Source organism: Bombina bombina, chromosome 5 (genome assembly GCF_027579735.1).
Source record: "Bombina bombina isolate aBomBom1 chromosome 5, aBomBom1.pri, whole genome shotgun sequence".
NCBI classification, from domain to species: Eukaryota; Metazoa; Chordata; class Amphibia; order Anura; family Bombinatoridae; genus Bombina; species Bombina bombina.
The window spans coordinates 244,952,128-244,969,833 of NC_069503.1; the positions used below are offsets into that span (position 1 = coordinate 244,952,128).

Genomic DNA, 17,706 nt, shown 5'->3' on the forward strand with positions numbered 1-17,706 from the left:
AGCACCAGCAGTTCTTGGGAACTGCTGGTGCAATGCCACCCCCTGCAGATTTGTGGCCAATCGGCCGCTAACAGGGGTTTTAATCAACCCGATCGTATTCGATCGTGTTCATTTCCAGCAATGTCTGTCCGCCTCCTGAGAGCAGGCGGACAGGTTATGGAGCAGTGGTCTTTAGCCCGCTGCTTAATAACTTGTGTTTTTGGCGAGCCTGATAGCTCGGCAGAAACACAGGGCATCAAGCTCCATACAGAGCTTGATAAATAGGCCCCTTAGGGGGGTGGCATTGTGTGACCCCACAGATAATTGTGCCTAATCACTTACATATTGTCCCATATTTTTATGAAGGACAGAAAATATACTTAATTGCACTAAAGATTATTATCAGGTAGTTACTTCTTGTCGTGCATTCTGGAAATGTATAATTTGATGAAAATAAAAACTGTGTTCATGTTTTGTTTCTTGCTTTCTCATGTGAAATTATCAGCCTTGTCTTTTTTTATTTTAAAGTAAATTAACAGCACTATTTCTCTAGAATGAAAGGCACATTATCTTTGCATCCTCAAGCACAAAATCTATGGTTGGTGACTAAGATGACAGTTAACTCCTATGTGTATAGCTTGATTAAATGCAGATTAGCCCGCAGCTTTATTTTACACCCTTTCTTTGGCTAAATGTATTTGCTCTCATGTTATTTTCTAACTGCATTGGACTTGTTTGTAATCAGTAGGGAGGGGCATTGAAAAATGAAAGAAATGTTAACACATTTGTTTGTTTCGAATTTCGAATGTTCATACAACATTGTATCATTTGTTTAATTTAACAGTATTTCTAATGCTATCTTTAAATGCAATATTTGATTCAAACATTTTTAATTCAAATATTGCAGAATTTGAATCAAATTATGCAATATTTGAATTAGAAACATTTTAATCATTTTATTTTAATAATATTTCTAATGCTCTCTTTAAATGTAATATTCGAATTAAGCAATGTTCTAAATAGAAAAATTTGAATCAATATATTTGAGTCTATTATGTATCAATTTACTAACTAAATACTGAACTTCTGAATAGTATTTGTTAAATTGAATGTTACATTCAAAATTTCGAATGTGGATATTAAATCTAATTATGAACATCCGAAAACGATAGTATCATTCAAAATCAGAAATAACATTCCTTTACCGAATTTTAATGGATTTTTATTCTTATCAACATTCGATTGTCCAAAATGAATATCCACAGGAATAGCACTTTCACCACATTTGCCCATCCCTAGTAATCAGCCATCCCCCAAGAAAACTATAAAGTAATTTTTCTAAACATAATCTAAAGCTTCGTAAAGCAGGAAAAAATCTTTTGTCACTTCTGTGCACAATTATATTGGTTAGGGTATGCAGGGTATATATGTCTCCTGCAGTTATCAGTTTGGTGAGGAATCCTCATAAAATGATGCATTAGTGTCAGCTGCAATATAGAACATATCCTTCTATAATTCCTACAATGCAGTTGATGTAGAACTTCACAAATAGTTCAATACATGTAACAAACCAACAATAATTATGCACTTTTTATTTTACTAATGTTATTTGGTTTAGAAATGCTATTTAATCTGTATTTGTTTAATAAGGCAATATATCCGAGTGATACTAACCTTTAGTCATATCTCATGAATTCACAATTGTAAGAAGTTTAAAACTGCTGGCAAATAATTTTGTTATATTATTCTACATATCTATAAGCATAATATTTTCCTGATTCCTATAAAAAATCATGTACCTTGCTCTTTGATATTCTCAAAGCCAGATAAAAAATCACAGTGCACACTGGAGAAATCATAAAAAAAATCAAGTAACAAAAATAACTTTGGGCTAGATAATTAGTGGAGCACTATTTAGTGTTCCTCCTCGAGCGTAAAGTTCGGTAGATGGAAGCTCTTTGCTTGCATCGGGTAACGTGCATATTACAAATTGAAAGTAAAATGTTCGCGTGCAAGCGTAACACGATGCATACTAACCAAATATTGCATCTTTTCCATATATATATATATATACAGGTATATACAGATTTGTTTAGAAATATGTATTTACAATAAAAATTACATTTATACTGAAAGTTAAGAACATTGGAATGTTAAAGATGTTAAAGGGAATCTTGAATATAATCTTACAAGCTCTACAACAGCTTCTTTTTAGAGATTGGTTGCACTTGCTACAATGTAGTGTTCAATAAACCAAGGTAATTAATTAATCACCGGTGCTCTAGAGTAATTTTTTAAAAATTATCAGTTTCTGGAATTTGCATGAGGTTTTAGAGTTGGTTATAATAACACTATTTGGTATAAAAAAAAAAAAAAATGAACTTACTCCATCCTAATTACCTTAAGTGTGGGAACAAATCATTCAATGTTCTTCTAAAGGAATTTATTCTGGGGGGTTTTATGCAGATATGTGGTATTGGTTTGCACTATTGGATGTTTTCATAAATATAATTCTTTAAGTCTATTCAGAAGAGCCTTTTGTTGTGGTGATTTCTTTGACAGCACAATTGTATGTATCCAGTTACATTACTACAGTGTGCAACAGTGCTACAACCAAAGAAAAAAGAAATCCTGCATCATCCCTAAATTTAATGCTTAGCCTCAAGCCAATAGTGACATAATAAGGTCCTTGTTTTAACTAGCATTTTGCCACCATACAGCTCAGAAGGCTGCACTTCAAATTCCTCGACCAATGCAATTTCTCATTTTTATGAGACATAATATATTAGTGGATTATTTAGTATTTTCTGCAAAAATCTACTCAGCATCAACTCATATCTTTGCTTTTTTGATTTGCAATTTACAAAAAAATATTTAGGGCCAGATTACAAGTGGAGCTCTAATTGTGCAAGAAGTAAGCTTTTTTTGCATGGTGGTTTTCGCTCGTACTATGAGTTGAAAGTAAACTGTTTTTGCTTGTGCGCTAACCGGACATTTTCCCATAGAAGTCAAAGGAGCATGAAAAGTGGAAAAAAGAAACTAACTCTTTACTCTCGTGCAAACCCGATTGCATATTCTCATGTGTGCTAACTCAACATAGGGTCCCTAAACCAGCCAAACAATTGAGAGCTTGCTTGTTTGGCTGGTTTAGGGACCCAGGTTTTGGAAGGGACCTTGACATGGTACCTGGGCTTGTCCCATTTTGCCAGATGCAGTAACTAACCCTTCCATTTTTGCTTTTAATCTTAGCTGAGAGCTTGTGAGTGCTGGACTTTCTCTGTGTGTTGTATACATTTGTTTTGTAATTTTCCCTATGGGCCTTGCAGCCAGACCTGTCTGGGATTAACTGCCTGTGACTCTGGGGACAGCACAGCTTCCTGTAAGTGCCATTGAGCACTCAGGACTGAGCATGTTGCAGGGTCATGGGATGTGTACCCAGTCCAGTCTAATAGTTTAGTTCCCTTCCCTGTTTTGTATATGTCTAGGGTGATTACATAAGCCTGTGCACCCTTCACTTGTTCCTAGTTTGTTTGATTGAGAGCTTGAATTATTTGACTGGTTTAGGGACCCAGGTTTTGGAAGTGACCTTGACGTGGTACCTGGGCTTGTCCCATTGGGCCAGATGCGGTAACTAACCCTTCCGTTTTTGCTTTTAATCTTAGTTGGGAGCTTGTAAGTGAGTGCAGGACTTTCTCTGTGTGTTGTATTAATTTGTTTTGTCATTTGTGCTCTAAGCCTTGCACCCAGACCTGTCTGGGATTAACTGCCTGTGACTCTGGGGACATCATTCACAGCTTCCTGTGAGTGCCAGTGAGCATGGGATGTGTACCCAGTCCAGTCTGAGAGTGCAGTCCCCTTCCGTGTTTTGTATATGTCTAGGGTGATTACATAAGCCCATGCACCCTTCACTTTTTTCTCAGTTTGTTTGATTGAGAGCTTGCATTGTTTGGCTGGTTTAGGGACCCAGGTTTTGGAAGAGACCTTGACGTGGTACCTGGGCTTGTCCCATTTGGCCAGATGCGGTAACTAACCCTTCCATTTTTGCTTTTAATCTTAGCTGAGAGCTTGTAAGTGAGTGCTGGACTTTCTCTGTGTTTTTATATATATATATATATATATATATATATATATATACATACATATACATCTTGAAGGATGTTTATGTATGTATCTCATTGTTAAAGCCCTTTGTCTGCTTTATTCCCCCTATCTAATCTCTTGGGCTCAAACATTAGCGCTCCACTCGTAATCAGGACCTTAATCTGATATAAATTACAACTTTCTTTTTAAAAATCTGTGTAAAGAATAATTTATAACGATACAATGAAGCAGTTATTTTTATTTTTTTATTTTTAAATTTATTTATTTATTTATTTATTAAGACAGAGGGTTTAAGCCTTTAAATCAAATAACTTAGACAAATTCCCAAATATTTTAATTGCAAATTTTCTACAGAAACTATTAAATAAGCTTTTAAGAAGGATTAGAATTTACCATGTAATAAACTCTTTCTTTCAACATTATACTTATAAATTTAAAGGGACAAGATACCCAGATACCGAACCACTTGAAAGTTATTCAGTTTATCAGTAAAAAAGCTGCCTAGAAAACATCACATTAGTATCACTATGTAAAAAAGAAGGCATTTTACCACAAACATTTCTTATTAGCCACATCTTACTGTAAAGTGACTTTAAGCATCAGGTGCCTCTCATGGAACTTACAAGGCGGTGCATTTGGCATGTGCCGGTTCAGTAATTTTTTCCCCTCATCAGTTTAAGTTAGTTTACTATAAAATCCCTCAACATTATGGTGAAATACCAGGAGATAACAGTAAAGCCAAGGGTGAACTTAGAAATTATAAAGCTGATTGGTTGTTGTTTGTCTTTTCACCAGGCAGAGAAAACGTATAATTGGGGATAACTGCTCAGAGAGCACTTACTATGGAGAGCTGATGAAATGTTGAGGTTTAGGGTTTGGGAGCTTGAGGCCCCTTGTTTCCGACGAGCCTAAAGACCGCTGCTCCATAACCTGTCCCCCTGCTCTGAGGCGGCGAACAGAAATCAAGCCGATCGAATACGATTGGGTTGATTGACACCACCTGCTTGCGGCCGATTGGCAGCAAATCTACAGGGGGCGGCATTGCACCAGCAGTTCACAAGAAATGCTGGTGCAATGATAAATGCCGACAGCATATGCTGTGTAGTGATGTGCAGCGTACATGATAAACTACTTCGCATCGTGTCCGCTCACACATTGATACATATGCCTTAAAATATCTTCCATTTATACCTACCTTTTCTAGATTTTCATTTCTGGGCATTACTGCCATTAATGTTGTATTGAGTGCCTCAAATACATAATATTTCGCAAAGCAGCAATAACCTTTAGCAATATGGAAAAGCAATAATTACAAGAATGACACTTACTGCTGATACTGAATGACTATTGTGTTTGTTTTTTGTTCAACTTCCTTTACAGCAGCTCTAACTGTTCACAGAACATTTACTCTGGGGAGCTGATGAATTGTTGAGGTAAAACATCTTTCCTTTTTTACATAGAGATGTTCATGTGATATTTTTATGTCAGCTTTTAACAGTTATGCTGTATCACTTTCATGTGATTTAGCATATGAGTATTATGTCCCTTTAAATTGAATGCTTTATTGGAATCATGAAAGATTTATTTTGACTTTACAGTCTCTTTCAACTTTGTTAAAGCATACAAAATTCATAAAGACTATATTGACCTTGTGAAGTTTCTTATATCAAGGTTGAGTTTCACTATTTCAAAGCTGATGAGGTTGCCTTGTTTTCATTTCTCTTTAAAAGGGACACTAAACCCAATTTTTTTCTTTTGTGATTCAGATAGAGCCTGCAATTTTAAGCAACTTTCTAATTTACTCCTATTAACAATGTGTATTCGTTCTCTTGCTATCTTTATTTGAAAAAGAAGGCATCTAAGCTTTTTTCTTGGTTCAGATCTCTGGACAGCAGTTTTTGATTGGTGGATGAATTTATCCACCAATTAGCAAGGACAGCCTAGGTTGTTCATCAAAAATGGGCCGGCATCTAAACTTACATTCTTGCATTTCAAATAAAGATACCAAGAGAATAAAAAAATGTGTTAATAGGAGTAAATTAGAAAGTTGCTTAAAATTTCATGCTCTATCTGAATCACGAAAGAAAAATTTTGGATTCAGTGTCCCTTTAACTATTTCAGGTTTTCTTTTGTGTGTAATACATTAATTAGGTCAAAGCACAAATTCATTTGTGGCAATTCCAAAATAGTCACAGCAAAAGAGAACTAAGAAAAACACTCATTGGTTAATTCCTGGAGAGCGCTGAGACAGCTAAACCCTAAATGTTGTGCTTACAAAGTGAAAGTTTTATATGTAGCTTAATTGCTAATGTGCACATTTTTGTCAAAAAAAATCTTTAATGTCCAATTAATGAAGGTGAATCAGTTTATGTGTGTCGATTTACACAATAGTTAAAATAGATTGATACTTACAGAGCTTGATGAACAACCCTAGATTTTTCGAGAAGGTATTCAGAAATTTGGGCTGCAACCACTGTTCCCTTTTTTGTAAACTTCATTTCTAGGTATTTCCCAAAGCGACTTGAATTTTCATTAATAATAGTGCAGGCATTTCCAAAAGCTTCTACAAGATTGTTTACTTGCAAAATTTTCTCTTGTAAAGTCCTGTTATTCACCTGCATAGAAACTCATTGTTATAAAATGTAGTAATGATGGTCAAAGAAAAAGTTAAGGGCCCCTTCACCCCAGGGTCTCCCTGCCTGTCTGACTAAGGTCTCTAGTCTCTCTCTTTAGACAGTCACAACAGACACTGACTTTCTAAAGAGAAATTTAGGGCCAGCACTATACATTTTGTAGCCCCTTCTAAAAGCAGTGGTCAGGGCCCCTCCACCAGCAGGGTGGCACTATGAATTAGCCAGGTGGGGGCATAACATGTATAACGTATATATTGAGAGCACCACAGAAGTTGGCTAAACACACATTATATATATATATATATATATATATATACTATCTTTGTATAGTCAGCACACAATTTATGCATCTTTCATTGTCTTGACACACATATTTATTTATTTATTTTTTTGGTTACATTTGGTATATAAGGTGCAACAAGTTTTTGGGGATAACTCCAAGGACTCATTACGTGGAAAACTGGCCTGATTCTTTGAGTGTCATAGATGTTTGTGCAACTTATTGTTTATCAAAGGGGAAACAACTTTCTGGCTTACCACCTTTATGTAGAAAAGCCTTTAATATTTTGCTGATTTACTTGTCAGGCAAACTGTTAAAGGTCACATAAGCCACTTTACTGCTAGATCTTTTAGAAGTTTTTGCAGTTCATGAAGGAAGAAGTGATCAACACACCATTATCCTATAATCACAAGCAAACTGACCCATCGGGTATTCAGTCACTGACCAATACCCACAGTCTGGGGGACTTCTGTAACTCCTTCAATCAAGGTACTGGTTTGCTAGAGCCTTGCAAGCACCAAGTGCCAGGGGTACATATGGGATTCCCTAAATGTCCCTGAGAGCCCTGAACACTACCTAAAGCCAAAAAGAGCAGCTTTAAATCTCTATAGCAGTGCATTCTGAGGAGCTCAAATCAACTTACAGGTTGTGCGCACATTTAAAGCTGTTGTTCATGTTCAAGCTGCGTGTGATTAGTAAAGTTGTTTAGACTGAGATCTGCCGTCAGCTCAGTGTCTGGCCAGAGAGGTCTGTTCCGAGGAAAGAAGGTACATTTTGCTTTCTATAAATTGTGTGGGTGTGTTTTTTGTGTGTGTTAAATAAAATTCTACAAAAGGTTAACACACTCATTTTATAACTGGACCAACTAACAGGGTGCAACCACACACATTAATACAAAAAAAATGGACTAGAGTAGAATTGTATGAAAGATTATGACAAATGTTTCAAGGTAATTCACCCCAAGGGTGATGTCAGAACAACTTGTGCTTTTTTTTTTTTTTTTTTAATTTTAAAGTTTTTTATTGAGTGATACACTATACAGCATAGCAGATGTTACATCATTTTTGTCAGTAGTATTACAAAATAGGTATAACCATCATTACACATAAACAAAAGGGAGGGGGAACTTGGACCAATGGTTGTACATTCATGTATAGCTTCTGGGAACAATTGATATGCAACATTTTTCAACTCCACAAGGCATACTGTGACTTATAGTAAATGTTCTTCTAACATTTCTAAATGTGATTGTACACTATTAAGGTAGGATCCGGATTGTACAAGTAGTATAATGGTTCTCCTTTATTAAAATGTGTTACTAATGTCTATGTGGTGACATATATTCTTCCAATAAAAAGGAGATGGACAGGTATTCATCAAGTCGTTTGGATATAACAAAGTGATACTTTTCTAATAATATTGTGGTGGAAACAAAAACTCTCCACTTCTCTGTCGTGGGTGGATTTATCAGTTTCCAGTGTTGCAGTATTAGTCTTTTGGCGCTATTGATCATTATATACAGTAACTAGAGTCTAGGTTTACATCGTACCCTTGGGAATTTATTAAAAAATATTGTCACCAGATCCAGGGGTACCATGATCCCTATGACTTTTCTAATTTCCCCTATGATGTTAGACCAAAAAGGGGCTATATTGGGGCATTGCCACCATATGTGCATGAAGATGCCCAGATTCCCACATTTCCTCCAGCATTCTGATGATGTATTCTTAAATATTGTGGCAAGTTTGGATGGCGTAAAGTACCATCTGCATTGGAGATTAATATTCATTTCTTGTATTTGTACAGTGGAAGTGTATCTATTCATATTTGGGTCTGAGAATGCTTTCACTCTCTGCATGACTATTAATATAATGTGTGAGTTGTTGGTAAGGAACCTAATGGTGCAATATCCCCCCTTGATATTCTTGCAGATCTGGCCTAAGTTTTATTTTATTGTTCTGCAGAACATTATAACATAAGGCTACATTAGATAAGGTTGTGACTGTATTCGGTGGGAAGACAGACTGCAATGGTAAACTCGGGTTGTTTAGCATTGGAGTCAGTGGTGAGATACTAGAAGAGATGATATGTATTTTTGTGAGGTGTTTATTCCATCATTTGAATGTCTCCAAAGTCAATTTGGAAGTATTATCGGCGAGCTGTCTATTCTGGGGAGTGAGCCAGCAATAACTTCCCAACTGTGTGATGCCTGCTAGGGTATGTTCTAGAGAAACCTACTCTCTGCTTTGAGAGTTTTTACACCAGTCGGTTATTTGAGTGAGGAATACCGCCCATCTGTAAAATTGCAAGCACGGTACACCCAGACCACTGTTTTCTTTTGTACCATACATAGTGGCCTTAGCTATTCTCTGTCTTTAATTTTGCCAGATAAAAGTGTTGATGATCTTTTGTAGTGTATGTAGTTGGGAGTCCGGGATGTTTATAGGAAGTGTTTGGAGGATATATAATATCTTTGGTAATATGGACATCTTAACCACGTTTATCCTACCTATCCAAGAGAGGGTTTTATTTTGCCAGGAACGTAATTCCTGCTGTATATTTTTTGTAAGAAGGGAGTAGTTAAGTGTAACCAGAAGGTGTGGTGTTGTAGATAAGTGGATCCATAATTATTTTGTGTGTTTTTTTTATGATATTTGAATTTGTGGACCATCACTATAGTTTGAGTATCAGCCTGGGGGAGACCTATATTTAAGAATTCTGATTTGCTCGCATTTACTTTGAAGTTTGAATATGAGCCATAAAGTGTAAGCTCTTCCATAAGATATTGGATAGAACTTTTGGGGTTGCTAACGTTAGGAATATGTCGTCTGCATAGAGAGTAATCTTATATTCCTGGGGGCCTATGTGGATGCCTCCGATTTTAGTATTTTGTCTAATTCTGGTAGCCAGAATCTCCATCACCAGCACAAACCATAGTGGTGAGAGTGGGCACCCTGTCTCGTGCCATTCCGTATAGAGAGTAAAGGGGAAATGTCATTATTTAGTACAATTTTAGCACTGGGATGACTGTAGAAAGCGAATATTTTGTCGTTGAATGCAACTGGGAATACAAATTTTTTAAGGGTCTGTCTAAGAAAAGTCCAATGTAGCCTGTCGAAAGCTTTTTCCGCATCCATTGACGCAAATATAGAAGGAATTTGGTGTGTGCAAGCATAATCTATCAGGGTGATTATTTTAGTAGTGTTATCTCAAGCCTCTCGGCCTGGAGTGAATCCAGTCTGATTTATATTAATTAAAGATGGGAGGACTTTATTCAGTCAGTGTGCTAGAATTTTTGCATAAATCTTGACATCTACATTCAAGAGTGAGATGGGTCTAAAATTAGATGTGCTGTCAGGGGATTTTCCTGGTTTGGGGAGAACTGTTATATGAGCCTCTAACATGGATGCGGGGAAAGAGGCAGCGTGTGCTGCATAATTAAACATATACAGCATATGTGGGAGTAAAATTGGCTGTAAAGCTTGATAATATCTAACCGTCAATCCGTCAGGGCCAGGGCATTTCCCCATGTTCAAGTTTTTTATAGCTGAGGTAATTTCTGAAGGAGTTATCGGAGAGCCCAAATCCTAAATTTGGTCCTCAGTGAGTTGAGGGAGTTTACAAGTGTCTAGATATTCTAGTAAGTTACGATCTTCCATATCTACCTTTTTTGTGAGTTAATGTTATATAGAGTAGAGTAATAGTCATGGAATTGTTGTAGAATCTCAGGGGTTGTCTGAACTTTTGTGTTGTCGGGAAGCTTGAGGTAATGTATGTACGCTTTCAATCTTTTCCATTTAAGATCCATAAAAATATAGCTGTTTAGTGTGCAGGTGGGTTTTTTGCTGCTCAATTGAGAAAAAGCCATTGAGTTGAATACAGAGAATTTTTATGTCTGTTAGGATTTGATTGTTGGAGGGGTCTTGTTTATGATAATATTCAGCTTGGGCCAATTTAGAAGTGAGAGAGTTATAGGAGTTATCTAGCTATTTTTTGAATGTGGGATTCTAGCATAATTAATTCCCCTCTAATGGTGCATTTATGAGCTTCCCACAGTATATAGGGGTCATTAACAGAGTTTATATTTTTCTCAAAATATTCAGTCAATGATTTAGTTAGCTTTTCTAGATTCAGGGAGTTGCTTAAGAGGGAGTCTTCTAGTCTCCAAATATAGGGAGTTTGCCGGGTATCAGGCCATCTAAATCTCACCTCCACCGCTGAGTGATCCGAACAGGAGCACAGTGATATATTAGAGGTAGTGACCAATGAGAGACCCTCCTGGTTAGTTAGGATATAGTCGATCCTGCTATAGGTAAGATTGGGGTGGTAAAAGAAGGTATAGTCTCTTTTGTCAGGGTGTTTGAATCTCCAAATATCATATAGGTTATTGTCCTTAAGAGCTTTCCAAAGGAAGCCAGCAGTTTTCTTAGAGGTCATAGATTTTGTGTTGGAAGTATCAAGTTTAGGCTCTAGTGGAAAATTAAAATCGCCCCCCAAGAAGACTATGCCTTGTGACAAATCTAAGTATTTGCGGAATAGTGATTTGAAAAAAGGGATATGTTGGGAATTTGGAGCATATGCATATAGGAAAGTTACCTGTTTACCAAACAATAACCCTGAAAGCCCTACATATCTGCCATCCACATCTCTGTCTAGTTTTTGGAGTGTGAATGGTATGGTTTTACGTATAAGGATACTAATCCCCGCTTCTTAACTTCTGCTGAGCTGTGGTAATGCTGAGTATATTGTGACCCAAAATATGCCGGCTCCCTATTTTTTTTTAAGGGGGTTTCCTGTAGGAAAAGGATATCTACCCCCTGCTTAGCCAGGTTGGACAATGCTTTGTGACGTTTACTAGGAGAGTTAAACCCCTTGACATTTTGTGTGATTAAGGTAAGTTTGCGAGCTTTCAAATCCATAATATGTGTATAAACTAAAAAGTATCTGTAGTGTCCTTTTGTGTAGAGTGAATATTAGATCATGATGTAGCATAACATAACAATAAACATTAATATACAAAAAGCAATCAAACATTTCAGAACCAGACCATCAAGGTCTGTAGTGGCGCTGCGGGCAGACACAACCCCTCGGATCGCCTCCGCCCACCTCGCCAATATTCTGAGGGAAATTGGGGAATACGTGATGGCCGGATTTTTAAACACAGTTAAGTGCCAATGATATTGGGGGCCAACTTACAAACTTTACTTAAATTATTAAGGGCATAGCAGGTCAACTCATACAATCCATCCTGAACAATAAACTGAGTGAGAAATTACAGTACAAATTATATATGTCAAAACATTTCAATAAACCAATTCCACGCTGTAGATCAAGGTGTAGTTTAAGAGGCCAGAGGCATCTCTGGAAATCAGCGTCCAGTTCTCAGCCTCGGACACTTGGGTTGTATTGTCCTCTGAGTCTTTGGGTCCTAAATTTGTTGAGGTGGAAGTGATCTTTTCTGTTTGATGCTCACTTGTATCCATTTGTGTGAAGCATTAGGGGGCTCTGTGTCTTGTGAGGATATTGAATCTCTCTCCTCCTGTGGCAACTGGGAAGCCTCTATATTTAGAGTTTTGCAGAAGGCTCCAATCTCTGAGACATCTTTCCAAATTTGTCTCCTGACTTCATGTATGACCAAAAGTTGGGTTGTGAAACCCCAGCGATATTGGATCTTTTTTAGCTGGAGAAGTTGTGTCAGGGGACTAAATTCTCTCCTTTGTTGAAGTGTCCTCTGAGAGAGGTCCGCAAAGAACTGCAATACTGTGCCTCTGAATCTAATCGGCTGATTCTTCCTCGAGAGGCCTAGTATCTCTTCCTTGTTGCGGAAGTTTTTAAATTTAATAATGATGTCCCTTTGAGAGGCTGAGTCAGGTGGTTTCGGGTGTAGCGCCCTATGAGCCCTATCCCAGGGAATGGTTTCTGAAGAGTTGGTTCCTTTCAAATGGTTGAATAGGGCTGGCAGATAGGTGAGGAGGTCTTTTGGCAGGACGGTTTCAGGGATGCCGCGAATGCGCAAGTTTTTCCTGCGGCTCCTATTTTCCAAGTCATCTACCTTGTCATACAGCATTTCCATGGAGTGTTGTTGGTGGTCATATCTTAGTTGTAATTGATTAAACTCCTCTCTCTTGGTGTTGTTGCCGTCTACCCTAAATCCTAATGCGTGGACATCCTGTTTTAAATCTGCTAATTCTTCCCTCACACATGCCCGGACAATGTCTACTATATCTTGCTTAGATGGGAGGGAGGAAAGCACATCCTCTGGGATTTGAATTAAATCTTGTGTTTTGTTCAGTCTCCGAAGATACATCTGTTTGCATGGAGACGACCCCTGATGCCACATTTTCACTATTAGGGATTTGTTCTGCTGTACTAAAGTAGGATGTAACTGAGTTGCTCTTGCCTGTCTGGGGCCTGTTCACTTTGTCTTGTTTGAGCTTTTGCTTTGACGCCCTTATAAGTGTGGGGCATATACTCTAGGTCTCAGACAAAGGGTTTGTTATTTGTTAGAGTCACCAGTCCTTATACGGGATGTCTAGGAAATCTTTTATAAGGAAGAAACCCTTGTTCGATATTACTCTGAATAGCAATTACTGTGGTAGTGAAACACTCTCAGGTTGGGCCCACGTGCTGTCTCAGGCCTTGGTGATCTGTACTGTGTTAATTTTCCTCAATGCCCTTGTATATCAACTGTGTCAAAATTGTCCCTTGTTTATAATTGTCACCTTTATTTGGGGGTTGTAGTTTTCTGGCTGTCTGTGCTATCAGCACTGGATGCATGTTTCTTGGTGTCCTGTGAACCTCAGTCTCACCTCTTTCTGTACCGTGTATCTACCGGAGACTGCTGCAGCCTATGCTGCTTATGAGGGAGATAGGAAGCCCCTTCAGTGTCACTCACCACTAGCTATGCCAGATCGCCTAATCCAGAGGTCCCTTGTCCCCCGCTCCTTCCATTCTGTGATTTGCTCCTCTGCCTGTGTAGCTGGTTTTGTATTCAGTCAGGCCTCACAGGGAAACCCCAGCCTCCGTAGTTGCGGCAGAGAGCGGCTCCGATTTTACTCCCAAGCTCCAGTACTGATGCGGATGGTTCGATGTGCAGATTGTGCCTGCCTGCAAAAGTATGGTTTATTTTGGATCCCCTAATTTCAACTTTTAAAGCTGTGCCATCAGCGGAGCTCGGAATTACGCCACCATCTTGGGTGCGCTCGGCTCCGCCCCCCTAGAACAACTTGTGCTTTATTCCATTATCTTACTTTTGTAATAAACTTCTGTACTCTACAAATACTAGTAAATGCCAATTTAAAAAAAAAAAAAAAAAGTACTCCATTTTGTATCACTATTTCATCAAGTGTATTTGAGCCAAAACACTTTGGAAGATTCCCGTTTGAAAATATAGCAAATACATTTACACAATAATCAATTGTAGACAAATGTATTGTTATGGTTGTATGGTAGTTGGTCCAGTTATACAATGAGTGCGTTGACCTTTGGTAGAATTTTTAACACACACAAAAATCACAAAACACACGTAATTTATAGAAAGCAAAATGTAACTTGTAACTTAGGCTTCTCTCTGGCAGCTGGATGCCTGTGTAATCTGACACCTGACAGACACTGAGCAGCTTTAAAGGGACATTCTGGTCACATTTTTATATTGGCAAAAATGCACCTTGTAAAAAGTTATCACTGCTTTAGTGTTACATTTTTTCTCTGTACGTGCATGTGAAGCATAACTAGATATTCTTAGTGCACCAGCATTTTAAATATGCAGATTCTCAAAGAGACAGTGGGGCTTGTATCATGTCAGCAATTAATAAACTGACGGCTAGATTTAGAGTTCTGCGGCCAAAGGGGTGCGTTAGCTACGCGTGCTTTTTTCCCCCGCAACCTTTTAAATACCGCTGATATTTAGAGTTCACAGAAGGGCTGCGTTAGGCTCCAAAAAAGGGAGCGTAGAGCATATTTAACGCCACTGCAACTCTCGATACCAGCGGTTCTTATGGACGCGGCCAGGTTAAAAAACTTGCTCGTGCACGATTCCCCCATAGAAAACAATGGGGCTGTTTGAGCTGAAAAAAAACCTAACACCTGCAAAAAAGCAGCGTTCAGCTCCTAACGCAGCCCTATTGTTTCCTATGGGGAAACACTACCTAAGTCTGCACCTAACACCCTAACATGAACCCCGAGTCTAAACACCCCTAACCTTACACTTATTAACCCCTAATCTGCCGCTCCCGCTATCGCTGACCCCTGCATATTATTATTAACCCCTAATCTGCCGCTCCGTACAACGCCGCAACCTATGTTATCCCTATGAATCCCTAATCTGCTGCCCCTAACACCGCCGACCCCTATATTATATTTATTAACCCCTAATCTGCCGCCCCCGCTATCGCTGACCCCTGCATATTATTATTAACCCCTAATCTGCCGCTCCGTACACCGCCGCAACCTACGTTATCCCTATGTACCCCTAATCTGCTGCCCCTAACACCGCCGACCCCTATATTATATTTATTAAACCCTAATCTGCTGCCCCCAACGTCGCCTCCACCTACCTACACTTATTAACCCCTAATCTGCCGACCGGATCTCATAAATGTATTAACCCCTAAAGCTAAGTCTAACCCTAACACTAAATATAATAATAATAATAATTTAAATCTAACTAAATAAATTAACTCTTATTAAATAAATTATTCCTATTTAAAGCTAAATACTTACCTGTAAAATAAATCCTAATATAGCTACAATATAAATTATAATTATATTGTAGCTATTTTAGGATTAATATTTATTTTACAGGCAACTTTGTAATTATTTTAACCAGGTACAATAGCTATTAACTATCCGATTGGCTGATCCAACCAGCCAATCAGATTGAGCTCACATTCTATTGGCTGTTCCGATCAGCCAATAGAATGCGAGCTCAATCTGATTGGCTGATTGGATCAGCCAATCGGATTGAACTTGAATCTGATTGGCTGATTCAATCAGCCAATCAGATTTTTCCTACCTTAATTCCGATTGGCTGATAGAATCCTATCAGCCAATCGGAATTGAAGGGACGCCATCTTGGATGACGTCCCTTAAAGGAGCCTTCATTTGTCAGTAGTCCGTCGGTAAAGAAGGATGTTCCGCGTCGGCGGGATGAAGATTGAAGACCCCGCTTGGAAGATGACATTGCCCGGATAGAAGACTTCTTCAGCGCCTCTTGGAAGATGACATCGCCCGGATGGAAGACTTCTTCAGCGCCGACTGGAGGATCACTTCATCGGATGGAAGATTTCTTCAGCTCCCCTTGGAGGATAACTTCTGCCGCTCCGGATGTCCACTTCGGTTCCATCACTGCTCGGCTGAGTGAAGACGACTCAAGGTAGGATGATCTTCAGGGGATTAGTGTTAGGTTATTTTAAGGGGGGTTTGGGTTAGATTAGGGGTATGTGGGTGGTAGGTTTTAATGTTGGGGGGGGTTGTATTTTTCTTTTACAGGCAAAAGAGCTGAATTCTTTGGGGCATGCCCCACAAAGGGCCCTTTTAAGGGCTGGTAAGGTAAAAGAGTCTTTGTTATTTTATTAGGGGGCTTAGAGTAGGTGTAATTAGTTTAAAATTGTTGTAATATTTTTCTAATGTTTGTAAATATTTTTTTATTTTTGTAACTTAGTTATTTTTTATTTTTTGTACTTTAGTTAGTTTATTTAATTGTATTTATTTGTAGGTATTGTATTTAATTAATTTATTGATAGTGTAGTGCTAGGTTTAATTGTAGATAATTGTAGGTATTGTATTTAATTAATTTATTGATAGTGTAGTGTTAGGTTTAATTGTAGATAATTGTAGGTATTGTATTTAATTAATTTATTGATAGTGTAGTGTTAGGTTTAATTGTAACTTAGGTTAGGATTTATTTTACAGGTAATTTTGTAATTATTTTAACTAGGTAGCTATTAAATAGTAAATAACTATTTAATAGCTATTGTACCTGGTTAAAATAAACAAAGTTGCCTGTAAAATAAATATTAATCCTAAAATAGCTACAATATAATTATAATTTATATTGTAGCTATATTAGGGTTTATTTTACAGGTAAGTATTTAGCTTTAAATAGGAATAATTTATTTAATAAGAGTTAATTTATTTAGTTAGATTTAAATTATATTTAAGTTAGGGGGGTGTTAGTGTTAGGGTTAGACTTAGCTTTAGGGGTTAATACATTTATTATAGTAGCGGGTTAATTATTGTAGGTAGGTGGAGGCGACGTTGGGGGCGGCAGATTAGGGGTTAATAAATATAATATAGGGGTCGGCTGTGTTAGGGGCAGCAGATTAGGGGTACATAGGTATAATGTAGGTTGCGGCGGTGTATGGAGCGGCAGATTAGGGGTTAAAAAAAATATGCAGGTGTCAGCGATAGCGGGGGCGGCAGATTAGGGGTTAATAAATATAATATAGGTATCGGCGGTATTAGGGGCAGCAGATTAGGGGTACATAGGGATAACATAGGTTGCGGCGGTGTATGGAGCGGCAGATTAGGGGTTAAAAATTTTAATAGAGTGGCGGCGATGTGAGGGGACCTCGGTTTAGGGGTACATAGGTAGTTTATGGGCGTTAGTGTACTTTAGAGCACAGTAGTTAAGAGCTTTATAAACCGGCGTTAGCCCAGAAAGCTCTTAACTACTGACTTTTTTCTGCGGCTGGAGTTTTGTCGTTAGATTTC

General features: G+C 38.0%; 1 protein-coding gene across 1 annotated transcript in view; it reads right to left on the minus strand.

Moving 5' to 3' along the window:
• Positions 1–17,706, minus strand: part of MYO3A (myosin IIIA) — a 499,205-nt gene that overhangs the window by 192,995 nt on the left and 288,504 nt on the right. Inside the window, 1 exon segment of the mRNA XM_053715695.1 lies at positions 6,493–6,695. Within this exon segment, the coding sequence (XP_053571670.1) occupies positions 6,493–6,695 (203 nt within the window).